Source organism: Tachysurus vachellii, chromosome 10 (assembly GCF_030014155.1).
Source record: "Tachysurus vachellii isolate PV-2020 chromosome 10, HZAU_Pvac_v1, whole genome shotgun sequence".
In the NCBI taxonomy this organism is placed as follows: domain Eukaryota; kingdom Metazoa; phylum Chordata; class Actinopteri; order Siluriformes; family Bagridae; genus Tachysurus; species Tachysurus vachellii.
The window spans coordinates 14,822,592-14,845,755 of NC_083469.1; the positions used below are offsets into that span (position 1 = coordinate 14,822,592).

Here is a 23,164-nt window from a genome sequence, read left to right on the forward strand (position 1 = left end):
ATCTTACGTCAACTAAGTTAATGTAGCCATCAATAACCTAACGTTGTTTGAGTACACAGACGTCGGACAGAATCTTGGTGAGTACAATACGATATGATACCTCAATGAATGTATGATATGTAGCTTTAGAGATTTAGTTTTAGAGTTACCACCATTATTAAAGGTTTTATAGCAGACAGGACATTTTATTAGACTGCATTAGTCAAATGTACTGTAATATACTGATCACCATTCTTTAAGACTCCTGGGTAGGCTAGGTCATGGTTTGACTTATATTATATTCTAGTACCAATGGTGTCATTGGAACCCGTTACCTTCGTACCTCGAGGAATAGCTGTATATGGACATAATGCATCTAGATACTCGAAATTAACAAAATTTATAATTTAACAAATTCTTGTTTATAGATCACCTAATTATACTGTTCTATTGAATATCACTGGGCTACACGGCTACACTGAGGCTGCAGGCTGAATTCCATAAGTAATAAGAGCTTTGCTGATCTTAATTAAAAAATTTAAATTATTGCATAATTAACTAATGTCACACTATTGTCCTGTCCTGTTTGTTAACTGAGGGTTGCTGTACCTGCCAGTGCCTCACTCTGACTCAGCAGTAGACTCCTCTGGCTCTCTGTATCAGTGGTCATTCCCATGTTAACGCTCACACTGACATCATTGGCTGAGGAAGAGTCTTGTTCCTCCTCTACAGCCTGCCATGTCAGGAGATTTACGTCAGCGTCGCTGAGGTAGTTTGAGGTTTCGCTGCTCACACTCTCACCTACAAATAGTAAAGAAGACGACAAAAACATGAACATTGTAGCACCAGTACAGGGAGAGCAATTACTCACCATTTTCTTCTTACAAAACTGATTACTTTTCCTCTTACAAAACTGTGACCAAGTACTTCACTACCATATTCTTCTTATCTTTAGGGAATTGTAAAAAGAAATCACAATTTCCAGAAAGCATGACACTTAAATGCACAGCCCCACAGGCCTGCATACAAAAACTAGAATTCAATACAGTTTATGCAGTTGAAAGCTCTTCAGTTCCCAGTGGACTTTATTCTGATTTTGTGGTTTAAAACTCCAAGGTGAATATTTTATAAAGATTATAAATGACAGTTTAGTCTACTTATAAGGAGGTTTTTTATGATTATTTTGAAACCCAGGGTTGGAGAAGATTTATACGCTTCTAGCAGCTTACTTTTCTCCCGGATCTTTGTTCTTGCATTCACAGACCCGGCTTCTCCTGGGTAGTCGATATCTCCCGGACTGCTGCTCCGCCGAACCAGAATCTAGGTTGCACATATATTGCATATATAATTCTAAATATGTTACACAAAATGATCTACAGAGGTACAAAGGGATGCGTACAACAGGACTAACCGTGGGTGTTTCCCGCTTGCTTACTGAGCTGTTGTCACCTACCCAGGATTTCCCATCAGAATAGCTTGCACTTGGAGAATCCTCCTTGTTTTGACCTACATATTTAACATACACAGTATGCAATGACATAAGGGCTACAATGCACTTTGACTTTCTCTCTCTCTCCCTTATTATATGTGCAAACCTATACATAGACATATACATTCTCTCTCTCTCTCTCTCTCTCTCTCTCACTCATATATATATATATATATATATATATATATATATATATATATATATATATATATATATATATATATATATATATATATCCACAAAGTGAGGGATGTGTGTGTACCTGCAAAGCATTCTGTGAGTTGTTGGGTAATATCTGAGGTGCTACTGCTACGAGGGAGGGGACTGTCTCCTTCTCCCATCTCTCCTTCTCCTCCACATTCAGTTATCTGACATTCTTCAACATCTGAGAAGGAAAAGGTCATACAAAAGGTTCACATGTGGAGTAATACAGACTCAAAAGAAACAATTAATGCTAGTTTGTTGATATTGTGGTATGCAACACTACAGTAAGTGTTAGACAGGTCATATACTGTACCGACAATCACTACCAAGCTGATTTACGTGCATAAATGTGTAGAACAGAGGTCATATTGAATGACACAATACAGATATTAGAGCATTAACATTAGACAAACTTATTCTAAAAACACACTGTTGTCTCATCTCTGATGTTTTGCATAACTTTTTATACTTGGAGGCACAACATTTGGTACACTGTATTCAAGGAATTTGTGAAAGTAACTGAAATAATGAGCCACTCGCCAAACAAGTCTAGAATCAATCTTGGGTGTATACAAACTCAGGTATTCAGGCCAAATGAGAAAACACTTGTGAAGTCAAAATGCAATTGCCTGTGTCTGGTGTCTGATTAGTACAGAGTATCACGCAATGCACAGAGCTTGATCATTGACATGATATCAACAAAAACATAATTAGAATGGAATAATGCAAAAATATAGTTCACACAAGACACTACATCCATTACATTAACAAACGTTATTAGAATTGCAAAAATAAGTTAGATTACAATAATCTTCTATATTTGTTAGTACAGATCAGACTTCAGGTGATCATACTTTAAAAGATGCTGAAAAAGTTGATGAAAAGGTAAAAGTACTGGAAAGACAAATAGACTGAGACAGGACAGTTACCTGAGAGTCTGTGAGAGCAATGAGAGTTGTGAGAGATACCAGGCAAGAAAGAGCTGACAGTGTGCAGCAGCATTGGCACACTCTTGGTGGCCGGCAAAGCTTCATACAGATGCACACAGTTGCTGATGGACTGGCTTCGCTTAGCTACCCAAGGAATGAGCACAGAAATAGAAAGACAGAAAGGGGGAAAGAGAAAAGGAAAGCAAAGTCAACCATAACCTACGCTGGAGAAACAAGCACATGCTGAGAGCTGATCACTGGAAGAGTTGAAAGGACGAAAATATAATATTGCAGTTTGGAATAAGAAGAAACCAAAACCAATAAAAACAATTCTATAATTTAATGTTTACTAAGTGGACCTGAATGCAGATAACCCTTAACTGTGAACCTTCTATTTATTAAAATATGAATGTTTCAAGTAATATTTACATCAGGTGCATAGAAACATACCGATAGTAAAATCAGGAAGGTCATGTTCCCAATCTATTATTTTTTAGTCCCACACACACACTCACTCTCACACACCTGCCATGAGGAAACAAGGATTTCTTCCATATTTTAACATTTGAAAAGGTATGCTACTAAATGAATCAATGATACATAACATAGTAATGATAAAATGCAAATAGTAAAAAGAAATTTAAATCTGATGGCATATTTCATAGTAAATATTTTACATAATGTCCATATGTTGTATTTTCAAGGGCAACAGAAGGAAAAAAAAGGTAGTCTGTTGGTTTTCGAGCTCTTAAAGCTCTGTGCTTCGCTGAGTTAGAACCCAGATTTATGACTTTTTCAAGGCATCTTTTGAAACTCCTGATTTAAGGTGGATGTAAATAATATAGTTTCAATTATCTTAATTGTATATAATTGTATAATATAATTTATCAATTAAATAAGCTTCTCTGCTTGTGCTGATAAAATTGTAAAATTTGTCACTTTGTCATAATTAATGCAAAAATGACTCTTCGTCTCTCTTCAGTGTTCTTTAATCATGAGCTCTGCTTCCAGCTAACATCACTTTCAATGTATTACCTTTTTATTCATATTAATGAGAATTAATTACATTCTTAATGAAACTATCAAAAAAAGCCCACCAACTGAGGTGATAGCTCTCTTAATGAAGGCAGCAGAATGCTGACTTGTTTGAAGATAAACGTGGAACAAATCCAATTAGGCAAAAGGAAATGAGACATATGGAGCCGTGTTGTCTCACACACGCATGCTAACACAAATATCTATGCACGGCTCAAGAGAGGTTCAAACGCATCTTTTCCAAACTCAAGCAGCTCTTCTCCTGAAGAGATTCAATCTCCTCCTACACAGTAAAAGTAAGAAAGCTAATGCGGTAATGTACCTGATGCTTTCTGTCGGACGTTATTGCGAGCTTTCTCCACAGCAGGGGCTCCGGTGGTGGTGGCACTGCGAATGCGCATGGGCTCCTGAGTGCCAGTTTGCTCTCCTGCATTCCGCCAACTCAGAGAGAATGACCTTGATACCACTGATGATTTCTGAGAATCCTGCATCACTCCTACACAAGCATACATACAGTACATGTATATATAGCAGAAATAGCTGCATACAATTCACAGAGCACCTTTATGTGTAAAAAAAAAAAAAAAGTCTCTCTCTCTCTATATATATATATCTATATCTATATATCTCTCTCTCTCTCTCTCTATCTATCTATATATATATATATATATATATATATATATATATATATATATATATATATATATATATATATATATATATACATACACACACACACACACAAGTAATATGGGAATAGTTTTTTGTAAAATAAAAATTAAACTGATATAATTAGAGAATGAACTCATGCAGAAAATATAATTTGTGGTTAATTATTTTTAATTAATTAATATATATATTTTTTAATTAATTAATAATTACATAAGTCTTCCTGACATGTGATCAAGGAAACCTGTTGGTGCATAATTAGTATAAAATCTCTGGAAAAGATTAAACCATTGAAATTTTGTTGGAAAGTTGCACAAAAATATACAACAGCTGATATATCTGTGTATTTTATACAACTTTTTTATTATTATTATTATTATTATTATTATTATTATTATTATTATTATTATTTATTCAGGTTTTCTGATTAAAGAAACCCCTGTACACCTGCCCATTCATGCAATTATCCAAATAGCTATTTGTGTCAGGATCACAACACATAATATCATGTGGATAGAGGTTAAGTGTAGGACTGCACAAATAAATGTTCATAAAAAAATTCCTTGCTGAACATCCCAAATATTCGGCCAGCAACGGTGACTAAAACAAATCATATGGAAAAGCATTCAGCTACCTGATGGAAAGCAACATGCAAGATTCTCCAAGCAGAATATAGAGCAGTAATTTAGTGAAGAGTAATGTACATTTACACCATTAGTGCAGGTGTAATGTTCGCATGTGTTTATGTATACTCCTGCATGCAGGCATATAGAAGATGGAAGTAAACGGAGGGTGAAAAACCATTGAAACATTTGCTTAAGTGCTGTGAACAAACCCACAAACACACAAATAAACACACACGCGCACACACGCGCGCACACACACGCGCGCACACACACGCGCGCACACACACACACACGCGCGCACACGCACACACACGCACACAGACACACACAGACACACACACCTCGGCCCCGCTGTTTCTTTTCTTTTTGCTCAGAGAGCTTGTCAAGTGGAAGGTTGTTGAGATCGAGGCCATAGACGCAACGGGCCAGCACGATGGTCAGGGAGTCCATGATGCTGGCCCACTCGATCACCAGCTCCTCCCAGTGGCTGAGAGAGGACAGCACTGCCAGTAGATCGTCCCAAAGCTCACGAGAGATGAACACACTAAGATTGGCCCGCACCCATGCCACAATGATGGTCTAAAGGAAAACAAGCATGTTACAGTTCAGATCATCACAAAACAAAAAAGTGTACGCTCATCATCAATAAGGAACAGAGACTTTGCTCCTTACCATTATGTTTAAATGTCCTGTTATTAATAAACTACAGTCTGTAGAGGTGAGAAGGACTCCTCACTTACTCTGAATAGGACACTAGCCAGGCTCTGGGCAAAAGTGTCTTTTCGTTGGTCATCCTGTGACCTCTTCATGACTGCTTCAGTTATTCTCAGCAGTACCTGCAGCATCTGCTCCCTATAAAACACATTCAGAGCAATAGCATGTGACTATGCATTTAAATATGATTCCACATCAGCAGTGTTCATGAGAATGAAATAAGGATAATACTGTAGTCACAGTTAGTACACTAGTGCTATCATGGTTTTGGGATAAGGTTTGTAACAAATGAGCAAGATAGTGTGTTATTTCTTCTCTACTCATCTACAACAAATCATGCTTCCTGCTCTGTGGTTGTTGGGTCAGTACATCAAACTGTGAATTCACATCACTGTAACAACCTGAGTACAAAGATGAAACTTCTAAATTGTCACAGTTTACCTTTCATCACATCTATATACTGACAAAATGAAAATTTGTCTCAACTTGTTCTTTTCAATTGTTGTTAGTTGATTGTTGTTAGGTCCGTGCTTGTGCATTCATTTTAGGATATACTAAATATCTAAGTAAAATAAAAGACGACACAGGAGAGCACAACTGAGAGTGGTGAGAGGACGTATTTATTATTATTACAGGCACTGAATTGTTGCCCCAAAAGGAAATGACATACAGACTGATACTGAAAGTCAGAATGAAAACATTCCTATTAATTAAATTATTAATTAATTAAAGCCTATTAATTTTTTGAATGAAAGAAATGTAGGTTGTGATAGTTTTGTGTTGCGATGTAGGTTGTGATAGTTTTCTTTACATATCCCAATGTGTTAGGATACTAGGTTTGATTTAAAGTCATGTTTTAACCTTATTTCAACTTTTTTGATCTGTAGTCCAGAACCTTAACCTCTAAACCACCATTGCCTCTTCTCCTGCAAGCTAAAGCAAATTTTGTCTTATCTGGAGAAATATTACTAAATATATTTTCATACAAACACCATACCAAATATCACAAATCAATATCTAAATAGTACGTTGCAAAGTTGGAGAACATGTGTTGAGCCTATGAGCTGAACAATCCTTGTTTATGTGTTGAAGAATGAAGAAGTTGTACCATGTCTGTCGGTTCATGTTGTGCTCCATAATTATGTGACGGTAGATACTGAGCACGGCCCTGCACACCTCCACTTGGTTCTCAAGCAGTTTGTGCACATCGTGACAAGGTTCCAACAGGAACACGTTTGAAGAGTTTGTCAGAAAGACCTGTAAACAACGATACAAATTAGACTCTGGTAACAGATAAGGGTCACCATTCATGATGTTCATGAGACATTTCACTCATGCCTGTAGATCTTAATGAGCCCTTTTGTCTAATACATAAATCTCCTTCTCCCCACATAACTAAGTGGAAATAAATGGCATTCTATTTTGTTTGACTTTGGTCTCAAAGCTATAGTGGGTAAATGTGTAGACCTGAAGTGTAGGCTGAATGCCAGCTTTCACATCATGGTTCTGTTTCTCAATCAGAGAGCCTCTGCTAATGGCACTGCTGAAGGAGTAAGTTCTCCCCCAGCTGGATGACCTCTTGTGCCCATGGATCTCCTAGAAACGGACACATAGCAGTTTCCATTACGTCTGCTTAAAAATACAAACTGAACTTCTTGAATCTTCTTAATTTTTTTAGCACCAGGGAATTTCTTTTTAATCCAAACCATAGTTTTCATTTATTTTAAGGAAAATTTCACCAATTTATTAATCCAAACATTTTAGAAATGTTTACATTGACAAAATTGAACGAGAGGGCAAAAAACTCCTTATTACTATTATGACAATATTAGAGTTGATCCTTATAGCCCAGGATCTCATCATAGGCTTAAAACAATACAAACACAATCGTCATAAAACGCTATAAAACTGTAGATCACCTGCGTGTGGTGTGTACAGTCAATCTCAACAGGTGGCTGAACTTCCTCTGTCTCCTCATCATGAGCCTTATCAGGCTCAGTCATAAAGCTGGGCCTTTCCTGCAGAATCCATTTCTTGTAGACTTTAATCACTTTACGGGTGGCCGACGCCTCACAGGATGGCAAAAGGAAGGCCTGGGAGGGTGACGACGTTTAGAGTAAATTCCGAAAAATAACTATTTTACCAATTAAATAAATATTTTACCATTTTAACCCCACAAAAATTTATTTAATAAATTTATTTTAATTTTGCAGATAAGGTTAAAAACACTTTACTGTCAATATGTTGTAAACACTGCAAAGCTACTGTACATCTACAACAACTGCAGTATTATTTAATATATTAATGCAACACCGCCACAAGATGGCAGCATTGTAACATAAAACGTATGCAAACTGAAGAAACACTGCACTTGCCAGAAATTTAAGCTATGTACAAGTCAGTATTCTGTCTGACCTGGTGGAAGACCTCGTTGACAAAGTTGACATTGTCTCGGGTAGAGAGCAGAATGCATTGCACCATGTCGTAAACGGAGCGGTGCTCCTCCTCAATGCTACACAGACTGGAGTTGCTGCCTCTGCGGTCGGACAGCGTGCTGCTGTTCGAGTGGTTTTTCTCCTGTTCTGCCGGCCCATTGGGCTCTGATTCGCTACTCTTCTCCTGACTGCTACTGCCTGCAGTTACCGTCTGGTATAAACACACACACTGCATTTTACTAATGGATAACAGCCATCTTTAATTAATTCAAACAAAGAAATAAAAGTACATCAAAAACGTTCTTGCAAATTACCCTGGTTTTAATTTAAAAGGTCAACTTTCATTAAGTTATGTAACTACATTTACATTTTAGGCTGTAGCACTATTTGTTAAAGGTCAGTGATTCTGACAGAAACTGATTTGAAGATATTAAAAAGTTAAATTTAAACAAATACACACTCTTTCTTTAGGTTTCTACATTAAAGAAATATCCCCTATACAATAAGCTCACCATTGTGACAGACAGCATAGCTAACACATTTTTTTCTCATGTGCTTAGAGCTTGGGGGAAAAAAAAACAGATATTTTCCTGATAGGTACTGAAATGCAACAATTTTTGGGCTTCTTGCTTCTACCTGGATGATCTTGGGAAGAACCTCCCCTCCATTCTTAGTGCTGGTTGAAGCTGAGCTAACATACTTCTTCTCCAGGAAGAAGCTGACCAGCCAGGTGATAAAGGCTACGCGGGGGGCCAGGTACTGGTCGCGTGTGCAGAATGTGCTCTCGTTGTTGCGGGATACCGGAACATACAGAGGTTTGGGTCTGTGGTCAGGGAGGTCTAAAACAGAGAGGGATAAGGGGAAGAGAATAGACATAATGAAGGAAAGCTCAGATGATCATGCAAAAAAAAAAAAAAAAAAAAAAACTAAGCAAAAGAAATAGCAAACATTAATTTTCAATTAAAAAAGCACACATTCAAGCAGGAGGCATGCCGTTCAGAGGTTTGGTGCCATTTATCCTAAAAGGGAACACTTTAACAAAGGTAATGGGAAAGTAACTTTAGCTCTGGGCACAGTGCTGTGTTTAGACATGCATAATGCTCTATTGTCTGTAATAGTTAATAGTTAAATATCTCATTTCATACTAGACCTCTGTATAAATATTGGCACTTTGTAAAGTGACACCTTATTTCTTCCTAACATCTACATGCATACAGGATTTCCTTCTGTAAATTAGGCCAAACAGTAAGAGTGATCACTGTTGGTTTGGATTCTGTTGAATGACACTATTTACTGTATGTAATGTCTTGTATCTACTATCTTGTACCCATGTCAAATCCTTTAGGGTTAATATGTTAATATGAAGTGAAAGCTTACCCAACAGTGGCTTATAGAGGTTTGTGAGCTTGGGGAAAGAAGGAAAGAGGTGTGGAAGGTAGTACTTCTTAAAGAGGGCAAAGAGAAACCTGAAGCCTGAGTCCTGTTTGTCTTTCTTTTGCCATTCCAGACTGGATGCCTATAAACAGAGATTCAACCCACTGATAAGTAAATGTCTGGCAGAAATAACAAGCATCAGTCATGATTTTACTTAAACTGAATGTTTTCTTCTGGTGTACAAAGTTTTCATTATCCGGAATACAATTTAAAATGGAATTAAAGATCAAATCTGCAGTGTATCCAATATACAATCCCATATTTCCATAACCTTTCTATAATAAACACTCAAGGAGCACTTTTAATATGAAACGACAGATCAAATTGATTGGCTAAACTGTTTTAGAAGATTGTGGAGGGAGAGTTTACAAATCAACAAATTTTTCAAATCTACAATCAGAAGCCAAACCCACACCAACAATCTATTTGGAAATCATGCAAGATAAAAGTTTTTTCTTTCATCTAATTCTAAACTTGATTTAAAAAAAGTAGCATGGTTGTACAGAGAAGAAACAAATCATGTGATAGAAGATCTGTGATGATATGGGGATATTTTGGGAATGATATTCATGATTACATGTTTGCATGCTAGACTCCATTAAGCCCCAAAATAATAAATGTACTTGAAGGTTAGATTTTGCATACGGTCATTGTGAAGCTGGGTGTGAATAGCAGTAGGTCATTTGCAGCTACTGTACAATGCTGGCCCACACCTTAGCTGCAGTAGCGAAGCCTAATATAAATATTTTACTAACTAATGACATTAAAACGAAAGAAGACTCTAACACTTTTTAATGGATACAATGACAGTCTGTGAACACAGGGATTTCTCAGAATACCCCCAAAAGCAAATATTTTATACTAAAAACAGATCTCAATAGACAATTACATTTCATTACATTTCCAGCATTTAGCAGACACCCTTATCCAAAGTAAATTAAATTTATCATCTCATTTTATACAACTGTGCAATTGAGGGTTAAGGGTCTTGCTCAGGGGCCCAGCCACAACCTTCCTATTGGTGATCCAACACCTTAACCACTAGGCTACCACATCCCATTAACACTTAAGATTTGAGCAAACTTCCCTTAATTTGCACTTAAGTGTTTACAAAGAGCTTTATAAAATCACTGCCTTCTTACCTGGATCACCATGAACTTCAGCACAGTTTGCAGAATGTAGCAAGTCTGGTCATCTACTGTTTTCTCCCCAGGAACAGCAGGCACCAGAGGGGTAATCTCCTCGGGTACAATCTTGGCTGCACGACCACAAATATATACAGAAAATAAATAATTAGGAATGTCACCCACTTCTCATCAAAAAAGGTCTGCAATTTAATTTTTGGACTTTTGAAACATGTTTAAAATGCAATAACAGAGGTGACAGGCTTGTCTAGGATAAAACAAATTTTTTTTTCAGGGACTCCATAAAAGTCAAAAAGTTTCAATGTAGTTTGTATTATCGAGGCTCTTTCCTTTTATTTCTTTATATTATTAAGTTTAATAATAAAGTCCTGTCACTATTGAGGCAGTCACCTGAATATCAAGGAAAGTGTACTAGAGTGGAAATTGGAGGTTTTCGTTCGGTCCTTTCAGCTATGAAATATATTCAGATTTCTGGTCACAACAGCAAAAACACTGATTTTATTTTTTTCTTGGTATTCAAACAGTTGAAGGTCACAAAAAAAATTTTAATTTCAGATGCGTGGAAAAAATCATTCCTTTCAGTATCTGGGTCTGGCTTTCATTTTGTTCCTTTAAATTTTCCCTGGTGACATTTGATTACATAATTGTGCTTTTGTGCAAATATACTTTTATTTAAGGACAATGAAAAACAATGTTCAGAAAAATAAGGTTACAAGCGGTTAAGAAAAATGTGTGACATGAAGTCCAGCAACAGCAAATTTTGTAAATCAGACAATGGGATAGAGATTACAGGAGGCTTCACTGTGTGATCATCATTAGGAGTCCATCCCACACCCACAGTCCTTATGCTAGTTACAATTTCTGGGTAAAGTGGAGAACAAGGTAAATGATTCAACAAAAGCTGATGCAATCTTTCGTTCACTCATTCAACTTCATTTATCACCACATACAGAAGAGAAGACAGTAAATATAGACTAGGCAACTGTGAACATGTTTGTGCCCTCACCATCAGGAGGATTGGAGAAGGGGCTGTAGATGATGGTGTCTAATGTGCAGGGACCTCTGGAAGAGTGAACTGCAGGGAAACCAGGCACCAGGCAAGCAAAGATAAGCAATTGCTCTTCAGAACAGTTTGTCTGCAGAGCCTGTAGCCACAGCAGGAACAGTCGCATACCCTCACAGCGGATCTGCGCACACAAACACACACAATAATGTAAAGTCAATCTAGTGACATACTACAATACGGTCACTGAGTGCTTTATCAGGAACACTGCACTAATATTAAATACGACCTTCCTCATCTGTTGGAAACATTTCTTTGAGATTCAGGTCCATGTTGATACAGTATGACTGCATCACACAATTTCTGCAGATTTTTCAGCTTTTTTTTTGCACTTTCATACCTTGAATCTCCCTTTCCACTACATCCCAAAGGTGTTCTACTGAATTCAGATCCGGTGACTGAAGGCCACTGAAGAACTCATGTTGCTTTGTATAATCTGGGTGTTAGAAGCCTTTAGAAGCCGGTAAATTGTGGCCATGAAAGAGTGAACATGGTCAGCAACAATACTCAACTAGTCTTATTGATTAGATTTAATGAACCAAAGGTGTGCCAAGATAATATTCCCCACACCATTCACCTGGCTGGACTGTTGACACAAGACAGGTTGCGTTCATCTATGTGCTCTAAATTCTGCCCCAAATTCTGTGTGCTTTAGCAGAAATCCAGAATGATCAGACCAGGCTGTTTTCAGTTTGGTGAGTATGTGTTTATTGCAGCCTCAGCCTTCTATTCCTGGCTGACAGAAGTTGAACCTGATGTGGTCTTCTGCTGTGTTTCTGCATTCTGAGATGCTTTTCTGCTCACCTCAGATGTACAGAGTGGTTATCTGAGTTACTGTAACCTTTCCTCAGCTCTAATCAGTCTGGCCATTCTCTGTTAACCTTTCTTATCAACAAGGTGTTTTAATCGACAGACTGGTTTACTGTACCATTATGAGTAAAGTCTAGAAAGTTGTGTGTGAAAATTCCAGGAGCTCATCAGTTATACTTATGGTTGATGAGAACATTATCTGAAGCTGCTGGCCGCTATTTTCCTAACTGCATGAATGAGTAGGTGTTCTAGTGATCTGTCAAATCTATGACGTTTATAACATGTCCAACAATATAAAATTTTAAGTCATCTCACCTTGAAAGAGTTGGCAGTGTGTAAAAGTTTCTTTAGTATGGAACCTGTAAAGATAGAGAGAGCAGAGAGCAGTTTCTTCATATTGGTTCAACCTAATACAGTCCTGTTACACATACCATGTGAAGATAACATAAGGACAGCAGGTTTAAGAAGGTGCTTCACCCGTCAGTGTGTTTGTGTGCATCTAATAGGAAGATCATCACTGAAATGAGTTACAATAAGCCCAGAGGGCAAGCGTCTGCATCCGTCACTGCTCAGGACTTTAACAAAGACACTGATGCTGAGTGGAGGACTCTAAATGAGCTTCTGGCCTCCTGCTAGTGAAACTGAAACCAAGGGGGACTCATAATTCAATTAGCAATCTGCATTTCAATCCATGTTTCTCATTTGCATTTCTCATTTACTCAGCTCACTTGTACAGCAAGTGTTAGGCTTAAGCCAGATTACAGAGATAATAAATTTACCTCATTTTAGCTCTACATCTGGTTATGTGATCGGAAGAAGCGCTAAATTGTAAAATTACTGATATGATACTGTTAGCAATAAAACAGATAGTCATCAATTTAAAAATGTTTAGCGGGCCGGTTATGCCAGTTACATGTCACCGTATGATGTCACATGTTTTTCTGTATAAACAGCCAAAATGATGATCTGATTCAAAATAGAAACCTGATCATAAGTGGGGTTTTTCTGCTCCTATAACTTTCCCAAGCATGTAATTCTCCCTCTTTCAGGTTACATGAAGCACATCTTGATATACAGCTATAGCAGGTCAACAAGTAACAATGATACAGTTCAGTGCTTTGTTTTCAAGCCCAAGACTCTGAGTCAGTTCTTTCAACTCATGTTTTTCACCAAGGGAAGGTCTTCAGGACAGGAGTTTGCACTTTACAATTTTTGATATACTTAATTCTTATAGCTTCTAGTTTAGTATAGCTTAGTTTATAGCTTCTATAAAGACATAACATGAACTATCTGGTACAGTGTGTGTATTTATAGACCTGTTTCAGGTACAAAAAGTTTTTTTTTAAACCAATTTTTTTTTTCTCTCCCTCACTAAGTCATTCATTCATTCATTCATTCATTCACTCATTCATTCCCTCACTTATGCACCCATTTATCCATTTACTCACTCATTTACTTACTCAACCACTAAATGTGTAAAAAGCATTTCATATATATAGCCATGTATATTTATTATGTTTTTATCGTTTTTCTTTGCTATTGTATTTAAAATACTTACATTAACAGAACACATTACTTAGGATCAGCTCAAAAGTAACATCATGACAATGCACAACAAAGATGTGACACAACTTGATGTTAATGCTAAGGATGAGTTGGCCTGCCTCAATGTGAAGAGAGGTAAACCGCAGTGGTTTAACTGCACTTACCTATACTGTGGAACTGCCATCGACTGTTGATTTTCTCCGGTAGCAGTTGAAGTATTTTCTACAAGAGGCCACAATTCACATGGTTAGCTCTTAAAAAGTGAAAACACCAATATAAAACATTGTGTCAAATCTCAGAATGATATTCACAATCCAAACCTGTTCAGTTTAAACCTGGCTGATACGTCACAGACTCACACTACTGCTGTCATCACTTCATCTACTAACTGAATTACTGCATCTTACTCTTTTCACATTGCATCATTATGGTAAATTCAAAGGGTCTACAGGTTGACTAAGTGCCTGGGGAGCTGGGGAATTGAACAGGGTTATGCCATGAACAGCGCTATCTTATAGGTAATAACAGCATTAGACAGTCTAATACAACCTCATGGAGTCACAAATAAATATAATAAAGATCCCTAAGTACAAAGTATGTCTCAAATTCTTCCAGGTGTGAAACTATAGGCATTGCTCCTATACACCAAACATGTTATTTGTGTCAACTGGAAGAGGATACAATTCTCCATCCCTTTCCTTTCTCCTTAGTCTCTGGGAAGATCTGACAGGCATCAATCAGCACATCAGCATCACAGTCTCAGTGTGTCAAGCTCATTTACTGCCTGCTCTGATCTGAGGCGTGATGACACATGAGCCATGGCGCATTGTAGCACATAGTTATTGATCCTCTGTGTGTGCTTGTGTGTGTGGAGGACAGCTCAGGATTAGCGCCTGTCCTTGCCTTTAAGAAGCAGAAGCGTTACTAGAGGTGATAGCTGTCGAGTAGGTTCGGTTAAAGCCTGTGCACTGGGAGCCTATAACCGTAGACAAAGGTTTCAGAAATGCTTCGCTCGCTCTCACGGCGCTGGCAGAAAGCGATCCCCTGCAGAGCCGCGCTGGCTGCCGAGGCAGAGGATGTGAGCTGGGTGGGGTAGAGCCCCGGAGTGGCCGAGCGGCTCTGCTCGCTGGAGTCTGCTCTAATCTGCCATGGCTCTCCAGGCATAAGGCTGAAGCATTACAGCAGGCTGTGTCTCGCCTGCCTCCACATTTACATGATCCGCACTCGGCTTTCCTGCCACATGGCGCGCATGACTGAGAATACAGCAGCTCCAAAACACTCTGCTAGCAGGGATTTAGAGCAGCACATCCACAAAGTACTTCCAGAACTTTTACAGCCCTGGAGAATAAGTAGCACATTGGTAAAATCGGTGGACTTGAATAAGGATTAGTCAGGAATCATTTTTTGAGAGAAAATAATTGGATTCTTTAAAAAAAAAACTAATGATGTAAGAGAGACAAAAATGGAGTTATTTGCAATTATTAGAAAACATTAGAGGCATTAGGACAGATCTAACAGCTCATAAAACTGTTTCAATCAAACTAAGTAAATTAAGACAGCAAGCACTAAAAACTGGGTCAATAATAAAAACCTGAAAGGAAATGCATAACTCAATAAGACGAAGAAACGTATTAAATAAACACGTCATATTTAATTTTTTTAAAGGCAGCCTTTTGTTTGTTTTGATTGGATCTGAGTTAAGCACTGTAGAAGCTCTAATGGAAATACTCAAACAGAAAAAGCTGTGTGTGGGGAGAAAAGAATATTTTCAAATATAACGAAATAAAAATGAATAGTGTTTGGAAGAACTGTGGCAGTGTGTACATTTTAAAGATACCAGCTAGTATAACTTACATCCACAGGTATGACATGCTAGTTATTTACTCAGGAATATTCATTAAGACTATGGATGTGAAGATGATTACCTTGTTACGTTACCTGAGCATGTTGACTCGACAAAGCAGTTGCAATTAGGTAGTGTGAACTACAGTTAGCACCAAATGTCACAAAGCGCAAAACTATGAATCAGCTGGAACAATGTTTTATTTAAACAGTCTATTGAAGTTATTTTTCAGCCTGGCAAATAAAGTTAATTATAAAGTTACACTTTTGAAAAGAAGCAAAATCCAAGAAAATGGATCTGAATTATCTGCCTTAGTACAGCAACCCTTACAGACTTGTAACTTTCTGCCACATCTAACATACCCAATCACCGAAAACCTGAAGCTTTGCTGGGCAACAGTCCTCAGGGTCTGGCTCTGGATCTGCAGTATTTTTTTGATCCAGAGGATGGCAGCAGCACATCACAGTTGGTCCTTATCCATCCCTTAATCCTCTTAAAAACCTGAGCACTGAATCTAACCGCTGCTCTCAGAATAGACTTTAGTCCTAGAAGCCCAAGTGCTGTCATATGACTTACAGGCCACAGAAAAATGACATGTCCTTTTTTAACCTCTAATAAATTATCCATGAGAAAGATGCCTGGCAGTGTAGCAAGAGCATGTGAAAGACTTGAATGTAATTTATAATCACCTGCTTTGTATTTATAGCTAAAGGAAAATAAGAGAGAGACAGAAAATATTCCCCTATCAAACTTTAAAACATTACATGTGTTATTACACTATTACACACTTCCAAATACGTTTTCAATGATGACATTATTTTAAAGGGTGAAATGCAGGAACAACTTGTCATCATCAACAAAATGAGGGGAAAAGCACATGATGTAACCAAGCCCTTCATCCAAAAGAGCAAGAGAAGTCATTGTCTGAGAAAAGAAATTACCTTTTACCCTGGATTTACATAATCATCGGTTAAAGCATGGAAACAGGAAAGCTAGCTACTGATGGCAGACGTTCGTTGGGCTCCATATTCTTTTATTCATGGCCAATTTGGGCCAGATACAAAGCGGCGGGTTTAATGGCCTGCTGAAGTTCAGTCTGAACATCGATCAGAGCAAATCTGTCTATGAACCAGCTCACAAAGAAAATTGAAGAATAATGAGAAATCCATTGCCCATGTCTGCCCAGGAGTTCATTTTCTAATTTAGTACAGTAGCACTCTGAGCTGGGGGACATTAACTCGCAAGAAAATGACTGGCTATACCGAATGCATGCTCATGCACGAATGCACGATGGTACTTTATTAGACTTAGCCCCTTAAACCACATTGGACATAAAAATAAACATCATCATCAGACATTCTGAAGCCTTAACAGAGTCATGTGCTGAGAGAGATGTTAGCTGGGCACGGGAGGGGGAGGTCTGAGGAAGTGTGTCCTGTTTTCCTGACTTAGTGTCCATGCTGACTCATCACCACACTGGTCAGTGGGTCAAAGAGCACAAGGCTGAAATAAATACTGGTGATTAGTGTTTCCCACAGATATTAAATATATCTGGATGGAACTCTGGTGGCGTGCTAGGGTTAGTTTCATCTAGTACATTTTATAATGGTAATTAATATTGCTGTTGCACACTATGTATGCATTAATCCGGTTAAATCTGAAAACGCATCCAGTGTCTAAGATTTGGAGTTTGTCTGCTCTGAGACGGCACACGTTTTCATAGTTTTGTTAAAGATTACTGTAGATGGAAAGTAAATAAACCTCTGACTGAATTGGTGCAGGCCAAAGTTCTTATGTTTACACATGCACAGTATACGTGCCTTTTCAGATTTTCATTGTGGACGAGCAAAAGACACAGAGCGTTTTGAGATCTATCCAGACTCATGTGAACGCAGCCCGGAATTCTGCAGTTACATTAAAAGACCATAGTTTTTTTTTTTAGTTTTTTTTATTCCTTTTTGGTGTTCCAGTTACTGTTCTTTCAGTGTTCCCACACCATTTCTGAATATTTCATTAATCCCAAAAGATACGTCTCACAGCCTTCCCGTCTCAGCCTTCACTGGAATCTATTTTTCAGTAGCTCGAGGAACTCAAAACAGAATCCGAGCTGCCTTGTTAGACAAACTCGGCCATGATAAAGTCCGTATACAAATCCTAGTAAGACATCTTGCATGACATGCAGGACTAAAAGAATCATTTCTTCAGCTCCAATAAACAAGCAGAGCAAGAGAGAAGCTCCTGACTAACTGCTGAGCGTAGCTTAGTTATAACTCAAAGCATTATAGCTAACAGTACACAACAATACACTGAAACATATTTGAATAAATTGTTATCCAGTCACTACACTTTCTCCCAATCTTTCATACATGGCTCCGCTACCAGTCTGACCCTTTACTCCAACACCCTTTTCAAGTCACTTACAGCTCATGGACACTCATGACAACGTCTTCACACGTTTCTGTGACTTTCGGCATGTATTTGCAGGAGCACTATTACTACTTTACTGCTGCTACAGACTCAGTCCAGTCTGCCATATACTGATTATAGGTAATACACACTAGAAATATTACTACATTTTATTTACTTCCATTGTGTAAATGCTACTTTGTGCTGTTGCACTTTGACAGATGACTGAACAGACATTACACCTGACGAATTTCAGGTTTACAGAGAGGATGAATAGAAGGGAAGGGGCTTCTAGGGAACGTCACTTAACATTAGAAAGATGAAAACTCACCAGTCCATATAAACTCATGTGGCTCATCTCTCTATTTATTCTGGGACAAAAACAACACTTTTGTGCCTTTTTTTGAGTGATATATTGTGCTTGTGTTCTGCAATGTTGAATTGTTACAAAGCTCAGGTATAAAGGTCACTGTATATTGTGGTAAACTATGCCACCCATTTAGTTTAATACATCAGTCCAGTCTAGATTACTATTTTATTAGGAACTCTACTGTAGCCCAAGGAACTGACTTCTGTGTTTTGTTTTTCTTTTTTAAACACCTTAAAATTCTGCTAGTGAAAAATATTCAGGAATCCTGACCAAGTACAACCACTGGGCACAAACCCCTGCAGGATACCAAAAATCACTTCAGCACAAAATTAGACATGTTCATGTTTACTGGCCTATTATTCCCTCCATGTAATCTCTGGCTAACTAACCATACAGCAGAAGTAGTAGTAGTCAAGCACAGTATAAAATTATATATATAATTCTGTTCAGCACATAACATTAACAGTTTCACACTGAGAAGCAAATTCCAGCATTAGATGAAGATGATATACAGAAACATTCACTTAGGGAAAGTGCTATTTGCCACTTCGAGATGAAGAAGTCATTCAAATGTATGTCTTGTTTTGCCTGACTGCCTCCTCAGTGCTATGAGAGGCTCTTTGTGTGTGTGTGTGTGTGTGCGTGCGCGTGTGTGTAGGAGACACCTGCCACAGTGAGACCGGCTGAATGTCTGTGAGGTCCAAACACTAAGGCATTAACAGAGAGAGCTCATGGCACAGAGGAAGCATCCATTATTCCCCCATCTGGATGTGAAAGAAACTAGTGACACTAATAAACAGTCAAAAGCAGAGACTCTCTAAACATGCTGCCACTTATCAAACAGCAGGTCATCAACCATTCATGCGACGGCTATACTTTCTGCTATGCATTCTGATAAGCAATTAACACACCACACCACACCACACCGCACCACACTTTATAAAACAAAAGAGCCCACTCACTAGTGAGGTCATGTTAAATACTAATGCTACATGTTTTGAAATTCCTACGTCTCTAAAGTTCATATTTTATAGAACGTAACCCTGCTGAACAATGGACAGGACAAACTAACCCGGCTTGACACATGGTAAATGATTATCTACTGGCACAGCACGCTTATGCCGGGCAGTTAGATGTTATGTGAGCAACAAGAGAAACTTGATAACTGCTGGACATCTGAATTATTTACTACAGCTTACTACACTAAAGTGTATAGCATGTAAAAATTAAACAAACAGTAGTCCCCACTTCAGACTTCTTTGTAAAAAAAAAAAAAACACATACATTTATTCATCTATTTAGTCTACGACAGAACAGATATAACTTGTGTGGTCAATTTATAACCAATGATATTCTACAAAGTCCCACAAAAAATGTGCTAACTCTAAACTTCACCCTAGTCATTGGGATAAATAATGAAATAATAGACCAGGGTCATTAACTGGTGCCCCGTGGTCCAGAAGCGTACCCAGCAAAGTATTTCAGCAGACCTAATGCAGTACACTTAGAAGTAATACTGTGGCAGAGGGGATAAACATATAAATAAATAGCCATATTTCTAATTTTATTAAACATGAACTAGCTCAACTTCAGTAGTAGATCCTGTGTTGTATATTATCCAGTCAGGTATTATGTAAATTATTTAGCTATAGGCAGCATTGGTTCAGAGCCTAGCTACAGGACTAGAGAAAACAGATCAGAAGGAGGGAAATGGTTTACCTTTTTTTAATTATTTACTTTTTATATACCCTCTCTTGTCTGGGAAGAGTTCTTAGCACACTGATGGCATTGCTTGTGTAAAAAAAAAAAGGTTAAACAAACAGAATGGACAGAGATGCAGGTGTTTATTCTTCCTGCATCGAAGGTAAAACACATGGTCTGTTTAGTCTGTGATACTAGTCAGACAAAACACAATGCCTCATTAATACCATAAGCTAATCACTTCAAGTTACCATCAAAAGGTAAACTGTTGACGTTTACAAACTGTATTCGAATACCTTGCAATATGCATTAAATATTGCCTGCACAATGAAAAAAAAATTTGGAACAAACAGACGCATTGGTACAGTAAATGCCAAAGTGGAGCCAGACACAAAGAGATCAGAGAGAAGAAAAGGGCTGGAGAGAACAATAGTCTTCATTTTAACTCTGACAGCAGCCTCAGGGATGAGCCCTTAAAAAAACGGGTCACATACGTCACCGTACAGAGCAAACGTGAGCTAATCCTCTACGCTCCAATCACAGCAAGAATACAGACGCTGGCTTTTCACAAAGGACCAAGGTTCCATGTTAAGAGAACCCTGTTTCAGCTTGATATGGAGATTACCCAAACTGCATCAGGAAATTCCTCTCTCGTAAAAGGAGGAATGGAGGAGAGAAAAAGCGGGATAAGTGTGTGTATGTGTGAGTGTGTGTGGTGCTACATTAACTCACACACTTCACACAGCATTGATCCACTAATGGCTCTTGTCCTGCAGTCAGCTTATTCTTAAGACTCTGTTAAAATTCTCCAGCATGTCTATGGGCTAGTAACTGGCTGATCAAATGATGCTGATAATGAAGCAGTTTTTCTACATAACCCGAATTTAAATCTTACAGCCTTCGTACTGACAGGAAGAAAACAATTCTACAACAAGAGACAAGCCAAATACATCTACGATATAAATACATAATGCATCTACAAGCCTAATACAGCCTACAACAAGCCTAATACATCTACAATATCTCAGACAAAGAAGTCGGTTCAAATTTTAAACTGTCATTATTTAAGAGCTACTATTACAATTCTGATATAATACAGTAATATAATGCACAAGACAGAATCAAAACTCGGGGCATTTCAACAAAGATCGATTAGATGTGTCTTTGTGTAAGCATCTCTCTTTAGCACGCAGGATAAATGGTTACACTAAAATCTACTTTTCTGTATTCCTTGTAGTTATGATACCTCTGTGCTTTTTCAGAGCTTTTTAAATATTTTTTGTTTCATGTTCGTTAAGACTATTTTAAAATGACTGAACTGAGCATTCAAACTAATTTCCTGATTGATTTCCTTTACAATGAAACATAAACTCAACCAAAAAGGATAACAGAGCCCATTAAAGCCAAAGCACTTTTTCAAATACATTTTTTAATCAAGTGCTCTAACCCACAAAATGTAAACACGTTTTTCAGCACTTTTTTTGGGGTGCTTTCTTGTTGGCTTTCATATTTGTCATGGTTCGTCGCTCCGTCAGTCTTGCCTTTGTATATTTTGCAAACAGCCCTTTGTTTGTGATTTTTCTGTTGTCTAATATACAGCAGTTCCACAAAAGCTCCATGTTGATAGCCAGAGTAAGAAAGCTCAACTTAAGGATCTGACCATTCTTGGTTATTACTGTGTTGTTTGTGTGTCTGTCAGAGAGATGGCAAACTTGACTAGGGAGTAAAGTCTGGTTTATAAAACGATGTAGGATGCCACATCTGAGCATTGCTCAGCCCAACTGACAAAAGCATACATGCAATAGCCATATCGTCCCTCTGCTTAAACCTGATTGCTCAAAAACGGACGATTAATATCCTATAAACACTGCGGATCTCACAATAGATTCTGATGCGCTGTTCACATTATTGTATTTATGCGATTACACTTATCTCTTTTTTAACAAATAACACATTATTTGTATGTTAACACTTAAAATAAATCAGTCCTAATAGATAATAATCAATTTCAGACTACATCAGTGTCACTGATTACACTCATGTAAAGTTTCAGTAATTATTTATTAGGTCTAATTACTAGACCTATAACTTCTAAACCATGAAGAAACACACACATACACACACTGTTACTGCTGTATATACACAATGTTCTATCTATGATTTATCTATCTATCTATCTATCTATCTATCTATCTATCTATCTTTATTTATTTCATAGTTAATTTATTAGTTTACAATTTATAGGGAAAAAAATGCAACAAATTCTGGTCTGATGTTTTCCAAGAACACAGAGAAACACCCTGACGTGGCTTCTAAACCGCAAATAAAATACAGTCGTTTCTCCTGAGTGACCTTTTCAGTCGACCTCTGTTGACACAATGCAAACAATCTCCTTATTACCATAGTGCATTTTTCAGCCCTGCAAATGTAACTAGAGAGGTCTGTGCCAGCCACCCTGTCTGTTTGTATTGGAAACTAGAGCTGCCATTTCAGCCAGGTGAGAAAAACACACGACAACTTTCCCTCCAGGAGGGGCACGAGAGCAAAAAACACCTGCTGACTGAACTGAAACACCTCCACAATACCTGAATGGACAAACAGCTAATCGTGCCTTTACAAACATAGCTAGCAGACAGAACAATGTGTTTTCAGTTTTTAGACTTCCTTTGCTGCCTAAGGGAGAAACTGTGTATTTATCCAGACAAAGTGTTCGAATGTCTCCGAAAAAAATTTGCTCATATAAAACTGAAAAGCTAAAAACAATATA

General features: G+C 37.8%; 1 protein-coding gene across 5 annotated transcripts in view; it reads right to left on the reverse strand.

The window, feature by feature from the left end:
- Positions 1 to 23,164, reverse strand: part of ralgapa2 (Ral GTPase activating protein catalytic subunit alpha 2) — a 91,344-nt gene that overhangs the window by 45,706 nt on the left and 22,474 nt on the right. For all 5 annotated transcript variants that reach the window (XM_060879779.1, XM_060879782.1, XM_060879781.1 and 2 more), the window contains exons 4-21: positions 14,242 to 14,299; positions 12,848 to 12,891; positions 11,666 to 11,846; positions 10,657 to 10,772; positions 9,458 to 9,596; positions 8,717 to 8,919; positions 8,061 to 8,291; positions 7,565 to 7,738; positions 7,113 to 7,241; positions 6,754 to 6,902; positions 5,672 to 5,783; positions 5,273 to 5,510; positions 3,959 to 4,132; positions 2,602 to 2,745; positions 1,731 to 1,853; positions 1,391 to 1,485; positions 1,209 to 1,299; positions 589 to 780 (exon numbers count right to left, since the gene is read on the reverse strand). In XM_060879779.1, coding sequence (XP_060735762.1) covers positions 589 to 780; positions 1,209 to 1,299; positions 1,391 to 1,485; positions 1,731 to 1,853; positions 2,602 to 2,745; positions 3,959 to 4,132; positions 5,273 to 5,510; positions 5,672 to 5,783; positions 6,754 to 6,902; positions 7,113 to 7,241; positions 7,565 to 7,738; positions 8,061 to 8,291; positions 8,717 to 8,919; positions 9,458 to 9,596; positions 10,657 to 10,772; positions 11,666 to 11,846; positions 12,848 to 12,891; positions 14,242 to 14,299 — 2,593 coding nt within the window. The remainder of the gene's footprint in view (positions 1 to 588; positions 781 to 1,208; positions 1,300 to 1,390; positions 1,486 to 1,730; positions 1,854 to 2,601; positions 2,746 to 3,958; positions 4,133 to 5,272; positions 5,511 to 5,671; positions 5,784 to 6,753; positions 6,903 to 7,112; positions 7,242 to 7,564; positions 7,739 to 8,060; positions 8,292 to 8,716; positions 8,920 to 9,457; positions 9,597 to 10,656; positions 10,773 to 11,665; positions 11,847 to 12,847; positions 12,892 to 14,241; positions 14,300 to 23,164) is intronic.